The sequence below is a fragment of the Crocodylus porosus genome, unplaced genomic scaffold, assembly GCF_001723895.1.
Source record: "Crocodylus porosus isolate Cpor-Errol unplaced genomic scaffold, CroPor_comp1, whole genome shotgun sequence".
In the NCBI taxonomy this organism is placed as follows: domain Eukaryota; kingdom Metazoa; phylum Chordata; order Crocodylia; family Crocodylidae; genus Crocodylus; species Crocodylus porosus.
This window is the reverse complement of record NW_017728909.1, coordinates 20,382,902-20,392,141: the sequence shown is the minus strand read 5'-3', so window position 1 is coordinate 20,392,141 and position 9,240 is coordinate 20,382,902. Positions and strand designations below refer to the sequence as shown.

At 48.2% G+C, this 9,240-nt stretch overlaps 1 protein-coding gene across 1 annotated transcript in view; it reads right to left on the bottom strand.

The window, feature by feature from the left end:
• Window positions 1-9,240, bottom strand: part of DNAI1 (dynein axonemal intermediate chain 1) — a 215,699-nt gene that overhangs the window by 168,945 nt on the left and 37,514 nt on the right. The window contains exons 10-11 of the mRNA XM_019531683.1: window positions 6,888-7,154; window positions 3,058-3,101 (exon numbers count right to left, since the gene is read on the bottom strand). Coding sequence (XP_019387228.1) covers window positions 3,058-3,101; window positions 6,888-7,154 — 311 coding nt within the window. The remainder of the gene's footprint in view (window positions 1-3,057; window positions 3,102-6,887; window positions 7,155-9,240) is intronic.

Here is a 9,240-nt window from a genome sequence, read left to right as displayed (position 1 = left end):
GGGTCCCGCAATGACCTCAGCCAATTCCCTCAGCACTCAGGGGTGGAGATCATCTGGACCAGCTGATTTGAACAATCCAGTCCCCCCAGACGTTCCCTGACTAGATCCTCCCTGACCCTTGGCCTGGGTGTGCCTGGGTGCGCCTCCCCTGGGGCCTGAAAGGGGTCGGGGGGGGGGCTGATCCAGTCCCTGCTCAGGAAAATGGAGGCAAAGAAATCATTAAATATGTTTGCTTTGTCGTCTGGTGTGACGACCAGATTTCCTAGCATGTCCTGCAGGGGCCCCACATTACCCGGTACCTTCTTTTTGCCCCCTGTGTATTTAAAAAAGGACTTCTTGTTGTCCATGATCCGGGAAGCTAGTCCCAGTCCCATCTCCGCCTTGGCCTCCCTGACCCCCCCTGCAGCCCTGAGCAACCGCAGTATAGTCCTTCCTGGGGATGGCCCCTCCCTGCCACTGGGGGTGGGCCTCCATTTTACTTTTTCTCCCAGCATCTAGGAACCTCGTTCTGCTGCAATATGAAGTCAATAACAGTCGTCTCTTTGGATATCTTGCCTGTTTGGACAACAAGCACTTTGTGACTGTGATATCTTACCTCCTTGTATGTACAGCACCTAGCACACTTCCATGTGCTACCATAATACACCCCCCCATAGTTGTATACAATATGAATTGCATAGATAAAAACAGAACGTGGCATCATGTTCCAAGTGGGGCAGGAACCTAAAATAGAGAGGATAGATTACCATTCTTCTTTATTATACTATGCATCCCTTTCCAAGCCACTGTATGTGGCAGCATGAAAAAAGGTGGGGCTATGGCCCTGCTCCATCTTGGTGCCTTTCCTGTATTGCTCTGAGGACAGGCAATGGAGTCAGGACAGGCATTTTCTCTAGCAGTGGAAGGTGAGGGTATCCTGTGTACACCTATCCTCCACCCCCACTCCCGCCCCTGCGCAAAGCCTGGCTCTAATGCTTGTGCCAGTAGATGCTGAGTCAGAAAGATCCCCCCAGGTCACTTCAGGCTTCTCTGTAAAAACCCCCATAACAAATGTTTCTGAGACTTTAATGGAAAGATATTTATTTTTAAAGGAAAATTTCCCCTGAACTGCTGCCTGCATATGGGTTTTTCATAGAGAACAGTGATCCCGGCCTACATGAATTCAGTCCCAGGTCTGGGAAGTTGTCATCATGGTGCTATTCCAGGAGAGACTGCCTGCATTTACATAGGATGTTGACTGCACAGTAGCTTGTTACTACTGTGCCGTAGAGTCGTGTGGCACGAAGTGTGACACAACGCTACTGCGTAGCAATAATGAGCGGCTGAACAGTCAATGTCATCTAAAAGCCATTTCATGATGCTGCTGTGCAGTAACTCCTGTGCAGGGTATAAATGACTGCACAGTCATTTATACCCTGAAGTCATTTTGTACTGTAAACACAAGTACTAAATGACTGCGCAGTAACGACTGCACAGTCAGTGTCTCGTGTTGATGCAGCCACTGAACATGGACTTACTTGCATACAGCCAGTTTCCAGTGTTAGGAGAGAAGGAAGAAGAGAATTTAACCTAACACTAGAAGTCACAAGCAGGAAATCAGACTGGTGAACTGTTTCAGTTTAATTAATCTAAGGTGCTATGAAAGTAAGACGATCTTATTACTATACCATTTTTAACCCAGCAGTGCCCCTGTGATTGACAACCACCTTGCACTAATAGCATAGACTATTCACAAGGGTTTCTAACTTTATCAGCATGACTGACACCCTCGCAATACACACACATTTGAAATTTGCCAGTGTCTGTTTAACAAAGGAAGTGGCAGGCTGTCCGGCACGTGTTATTTTCAGCCAGGACACCACCTGCGAATGCCACTCCCCTCTGCAAAAGTTGTTATTACGGCCCCAGCCATCTGTAATTCATAGGGAGTGTGTGCCTGCAGCAGCCCTGACTGCTTGTCATTCTTTTAATCTCAAAAGTCAGACAGTGAGTACTTAATGCCCTGTTCCAGTTCTGGCTTTTAAATTAAAAATAAATAAATAACAGTAGCAAGAAAGGAATCATTCACATCCACACAGAGGAGATGAGGGGCCCCGTGCCATCTTTTTCAAGGTACAACTTAGGCCCGATCATCTCTGATCCTCAGACTCCATACAAAGGATACTGCCCCTTCCCTGTACAAAGGGTTGGGCTTAGCCCCCCCACCATGAAACAGCCCCTGACTCAGGTGCTCAGAGCCCTTCGACTGGTCCACTAGATGAGAGGGAGACAGACACAAAGAGGGAAGGGCAGCAGGAGTGGGGCTGGAGGGTCACTGTTGTGCTCCCCAATTGCCAGAGACTTACAGAGGTTTGGGGCTGCACTGGGTCTCCTCTATTCTCCTCCTGTCAAGGACACCAAGCCTAAGAGGAGGTTGAGGCAGGAGTGCATTTAATACCACCTGTACAGGAGCCGTGGCAGCTTGAGCCAAGGAAAGACAATGGCAGCCTCAGAGCCAGCAAAAAGGGGACCTTTGGGATCCTAGGCTGGACCACTGGCCACCATCACCGAAGGAACGAATCCCCTCCTCTGGGTACACTGGGAAACTTGGTGAAAGAACCCTGCCCATGCCCAAAACTCCTACCTGCTGCTTTTTAATAGAAAGCAGTGATCCCAGCCTACACAAATTCAGTCCCAGGGCTGGGAAACCAATTGCTGTAGTTTAAAGAAAAGCAGGATGGATGGGGAGGACAGGGCATTTGTATTCAGAACAGTCACTGGCATCATCCCCCAACACAGACACTAGAGGAAAGAGGCAGAGTCAAAGTCAAGAGAATTTCAAAATCTTGCAGGGAGGGTGACAGGTTTTTAAACCACAAAAAATTACCAAGAAGGAGGAAAACCCAGTCCCCAGACTGGGCTGATGGCACGGACACTGGGGTTATTCAACCATATCTTACTGGGACATTCAGGGAATAGTTTAGAAGGCAAAACTTGTTCAGGTGAACCTATAACAGGACCTCATATGACATAACTGGGAAGCATCCCCTGTATAATGCCATTTAAATTGTCACTTACAAGAGCCATGTCCCACTGCAAACAGATCTTTGTACTTCGGATTCCTGCAACAAGAAAAGAAATGCAATGCTGAATTGATTGGTCATATGTAGCTCAACAGACCTACATGGAGCCTAAAGGATTAGGAAGTCTAAGGGTCAGATCTGGCAAATAGGTGTATGTGATCACAGATGGGCAATTTTTTTTGCAGGATTAAAATCAATGCAAGAAGATGATGGCAGCACCTGGAAGAAATAAAGCAAGGGTAAGAGAAAGATGAGGTCAATGAGGTTCCATTCTCTAGGGCTGCCCACTTCATGCACTGCAGTGTCATGGACAATTTACTTCTAAAAATACATCTTAGAGGAAGGTTCAGTGGCTGCTGCCTATATCCTAGGACCACCCCACTCATGTGAGAACTGGCAGCTACGCAGTCCATTCATGAGCAGTGTGACTCGCCTACTGTAGGGCAGACTCAGCATCCCTATCCAGAAAGACAAATTCCTTCTTCAATACTGTTCCCAGCTTCATTCCTGCTGGGGGAAGTGGATACATGAGATCAATGGTTCTCAACCTTTTTAGACTCAAGACACCCACATTAGACTCAAATGAAAAAGTGCCAGTTCTTATTTTTCACTTGTTTTTTGACCACAGAAAACTGAGAGCAATTTTTCTGTTGCAAAGAACTCATTTTAACAGTATGGATTCCTACATGAAATCTCTGGGTTTATCTCATGAATCATGGTTGTACATCTAACAGTGCACCCTAGTTAAGAATCACTGAACTGCATGGATCAAACACAGAGCAAGTGAAACACTTTTCAGCTTGACTAGAGTCGTGGCTGGGCTCCCCAGGTATGACCAATTAAAAAAAGCTGTGAGAATATATACATCTTATTAAAAGCGATGGATTTTTTTTTCCCAGGGAACTGAGCCCTTGCTCACCTCCAGAAGGAGAACTCTAGCCCTAGCGTGCACCCCTGTGTGATGAGGCAAATGACAAGGTGATCTGAGAAAGCATGTGGCCTGTAAATCACTGAGGAGAGCTGGCCTTTAAGAGCAAAGATATTCTCAACCTCAGCTGTAGGAGAGTCCTACATTATCTAATCCCTTTAACTTGTACTAAGCTACTTGTCTCAGTAACATTATACAACAGTGAATTCCACACATTGATTATTGTGACAATTTGGGGTCTCCTCCTGTGGCTTGAACGAGATCTCAAGGGTCTAGTCAAACCCCTTGTGCAGATGCAGGGTTCACTGGTCCTAAACCATATGAGATAGATGCTCATCCAGCCTCCAAGGAAGGAGACTCCACCACTTCCACTGTAACAGATAGGGAGCTATTTATTTCATATGCTTACAGTTATTTCCTGTGCTATACAAGTAAAGAGCAATGGAGTTCTATAATCCTGTGCAATGTCTGTGCCTGCTTGCTTTCCTTACAGCCTGTTCCCGAAGAGTTAGACCCCAGACCAAAGAGTTGTAGAAGAGGAAGTGCTTGAGCTACAAGAAAGCCATATAGGTTGAAATCAAGTGGAGTGAGATGCCTAAGTGGGCCTAAATGACTTACCCTAGGTTACATATGAAGCCCAGGGCACAACAGAGAGCCGGGTCCTAGTCCCCAGGCCATCACCTCTGCCCAAAGCACATAGTTCCATTTACTAAAAACAAATCCCTACGTGATTCCTGCCAGTGCCCACACACATTGCAGACCTCAAACAGGCATACCCTTGATTGCTGGCTGAACAGTATTCCTGCTGGCTAAGGATGCTGCCTGAGATGAACACCAATAAAACGTATCACCTGACAGACTCTTGGTGGCACTCTGGTCTGATTAGCACAACGCACAAAATGCTTCTCTTCATTTTTTACTCATAATAATGACGGCAGCAATGGCCATTTGTATTTCACGGGAGCTGGGCTGGGCCAGACAATGCTGTTCCAAGACTCCCCAGCTTGAGAAGCCAGCACGTGGGACTGAATGCCCTGGGAACCGTAGTTTTATGAGTCTTTTGGCAGAGAGATGACCAGCCACAGCTGCATCAGAGGAGCCTATCACTTTTCTTAGGTGAGTGGGTTTCAACAAAGATTACCCCTTGTTAGGCTCTAGGCTCTGCTCAGAAAATGCCAGCTCTTAGTTTCCACTTGTTTTTTGACTACAGAAGAATAGCAATTCTTCTGTTGCAAAGAACTCAGAAATACTATGGCAGGGTAGAAAGGTTTTAACACTGTGAATTCCTATTTGAAATCTCAGGGTGAATCATGCTTGCACATTTGACAGCGTTAACATTGTGTGGTATCCATGGCACGCTTGGGAAGAGTTCAAGGCACCCCAGGGTGCCACAGGATCCCAGCTGTAAGTCACTGGCTTAGGCAATGAGAATTGCAAGAATGCTGCTCCCAGGAAAGGGACACCTGGGTGAGGACGGAAAGCCCCGTATGAGGGACTGCAAAGGACTGTGAAGCCTAGAGGGAAGGCCCTAGGGAAGGAAGGATGGGGAAGTTTGTGGAACCTAGAGAGGCAGTCTGTGTGGATCCCTAAGTCAGCTCTAATTTGGAAGAACTAATTAAGGGCCTTGTCACACATTACATTTTGCATGTTTTAAATGCACTTAAAATGCAAGTGACTGTGCAGTCAAGCAGTGAAACACCCGCAAAATACAGGGTGCTCCACAGGGATAACACAAGCAATTTGTGGTCCTTAGCCAACCATGACATCTGCTGCACCAAGCCTCCAGGTGGGACGAGGAAAACCACACATCAGGAGGAAGGATCCTGGATTTGTCACTTGTCAGGTTTCTCCACATTCAAGTTGAAAGCCAGGTGCCTGCAGCCCTGGAGGGTCCCAGCCCCAGCACTGCACCAGAGCTGATTCAGGACTCTGGTGCAGAACCAGCACTGGGACCAACAATCAGCGAGCTGTGCATGTTGAGTGTAGTAAACATTACCATGCCACTGCCCAGAACATAATCTGACCTTAACATCGCACAGATTTAACATGCACTAAGTGCCCCACAGGACAAACCCTAAAGCTGGCGGAGAATGTAAGTTGACGGTAAGAAGTGAGAAGGGGAAGAGTTCCTTGGAAAGATCTGTGGTTGCGCTCTGTGTGACAGTGAAGCAGGTTACACAAAGTGCTAGACTGGGTAAGTCCCTCTACAGGAACCTGTGCAGCACCTCGATGGGGCCTATCTCAGGAAACATTCCTAGTCAGGACAGTGTTGCAAATACCCACTTACAGGTAAGCCCAAGTAGAAGTGCTGTCCTGAATGGAAGCTCAGGCATCTGACACAACCTGTCCCACTTGCAGTAACCCAGCTAGACTGCCCCATTGCATTGGCACACCCTGCTCTATCTTTTCTTCTCCTAAACCCATGCCTGAACCTGTGCCCCATGCTCTCTACGTAAGGTGTCCGTCATGTTCTCTCCATCTTCTGTCTGGGCCAGTTCAGGATTGAGCCCACCTGTACATCCTGCTGGGAGGATATGCTCGTTCTGTTTTTGAACCCTCTTTGTCCTTGTGCTCTGTGCAAATCCTGCTGTGTCTTCAGCCACTGAGGGGTGATGGAAGATGAGCTCCAGCTTGGCAGAGTCAGTACTGCAGCACGAGCCCTGTGCCCAGAAGCCCCTGGCCCCTCCAGCCATTGTCAAAGAATAACCGAGTGCAATGATTTAAAGCAAAGCACGTGCTCCCTGGAAGCGCTCAGAATGTATTTAACTCAACCCCTAGACTCCTTGCCGTGATAACGGAGGCAAACTCCTGGACACAGGAGCGCTGCCTTGTAACATCGCTATTTATTCTGTTCCTGCCCAAGCGTTCAAGAGAGCATTTGCAAGCAATAAGCTCACCAGCAGATGGCAGTCACTGCAAGCCTCTTGGCTTTGTCGTACTGGAACTTCCACAGCGGCAGGAGGGTGCCCAGCTGGTCCCGGTACTCGTCCGAGACATCCTCGAAATATTTGAAGTCTGAAAAACCAGAAAGGAATGGCTGCACTCCCAAGGGATTCACCAGGGGAAAGCTGGAGAGAATTCCTCTCCCCAGCTCCTGGACGGCCCTACCTGTGGTCAGAGCCCTAGCTAGCCCATCCCCGTACACACAAAACGTGGCATAGTCTCTGCCCCGAGGAGCTCACAGTCTAGAGAAAGGTGACAGGCTCAGGCTGGGAGGGGAAATGGAGGCAGACACTTGTCCGAAGTGAGTGACACAGCCAGACATTGGCAGGCCTGGGGCACCCACCCTCACTTTCTTTCGTGGCAGCAGTAGAGCCCCTGGAAACCCTGTCAGGCATTTGGAGGCACAGACTGTTATTGCTGTGATTTTTTTCTGGGAGTCTGGACAAAGTGCAAGGTGCTGTACAAACGTTAAAGAAAGCTTGGCCCTGCCCCTAACACCTGTCAGGAATTCAGGTGTTAGGAAGAGGAGAGAAACAGAGAGAGACAGGGCCTAAGGGTGCTTAGACTCATTCAAGGAAATCTTCCAGTGACCCTACAGCTGCCAAACGACTACACAGGTCCCCATCTGCTCAGAGCAGTGCTGGCATTGTACATCCCCTGGATGACTGGAATTTGCCAACCTTTTTGCCTTCTAGTAGGTCTCCAGCTCTGCTCCCACTTGTGTCTTAATACCTTAATACCTCTTCTTTCTTGCCCTTCACACTACCCACTTCATGCTCCTCCATGTTGCTATTCTCTCTCCTTGCCCGCAGGATTTGGCCCCTTCCTGCCTGGAACAGCCTCCTTCTCTTGTGTGAAGCAACCATCATCTCTAATACTGAGCCCTGGACCAAGCCTTCCTCCACTGACCTCTGCCCTGCCCCTCTCTGCTGCCCTCCTCACCTGATTCTTAAGCACTCTGTTCTCTGTCTTGTTAAGGGCCTGAGTCTGGGAACTACCAAGAACTGTTGTCTCCCCTGAACTCTGGGTTGCGAGCCCACTGAGAGAAGGGACTGGCCTCCCCACATCTTGTGAAGCAGCAGTATGCTCGTGGTATACAGGACCCGGGGGAGGAAGGCATGCTCTCCCAGTACCTCCATGCACAGATCTCTCCCCCTTCCCCTGCAACCACAGGGAGGCTCTGCAATGGTTAGAATGGCAATGGGACAGATCCTCAGTGAGTGTAAATCAGTATTGCTCCCAGTCAGCAGAATTATAACAGCCAAAGACCTGCTCCAATATATCACATCACCCTTCTACTAGCAGCAGGTCTTCTGTCTGACTCAAGACAACACATAATTCAGCCAGAAAATGCCTCCTTGGTTGTAATTGTTCTCAGGGTTGAGAAGTAAAACACCTGAATGCTGCCATGCTGATGTGTTTTATTAGGTGTATGAATAAATAATAATCCTAGATGCTTCGCTAGTGCTTTTTTTTGAAGGATGTTAGGGTACTTCACAAGTTCCCATTAATTAATTTGTCCTTTCAATGGCCTTGGAAGGCACAGAGCTGTTACCAGCTCCCTTTTGGAGGGGCACCTGAGGATGTGGGCAATGAAAGTGATTTATGCAAGGTCACATAGTTCTGCGAAAGAGCTACAAAGACAGCCCAAGAGTCCTCACTCCCAGCTCTCACTCCAACCATTAAGAAACAGTCCTACAAAACAGAATGCTTCACCCTGATACAGGGGTCTCTGCCGGGGGTGGGAAGCTTTAAGGTGCCTGCCTCTGGGCTATATGGAAGAAATGCATCCCCCCGAGTCTGGCCAGTGCTTGGCACTGCGGGGTATGTTAGCTAGCTGTGCTAACCCAAATGAAGCACAGCATTCTGGGTTATGTTTGCATAAAGGATCTAATCCATGCTGGAATTAGCCTGTGGATTTTAAAAACAGATGTGACCAAAGGCTGTACTGAACCTTTGGGTCACATCGAGCCCATGGTGGCCTTTGGAGGAGACTGTTAGTGCTGATGGCACTGTTACATGGAATGAAGTGGCATTTGGCAGCTGGATCCACAAGCTCTTCGCATTGCAACGACGCAGGGAAATGTCCATAGCATCCAAGTGCCTCAAGAGCAAAAAAGGATTCTGCTGAGCTTTGTATCTAGCTAGTCCTCTTCCTTCCCTGTGTCCAGGCAATGATCCACAGCAGTCACTGAACCAAGCATGGTCACAATGCTGAGTAGCTGATGACTTCCTTGAGGAAATGATCAGCAGCGTGACATTGATTGATGGCCTGATTCCAAGGAGTTGTCAATTTGAATCGATTAC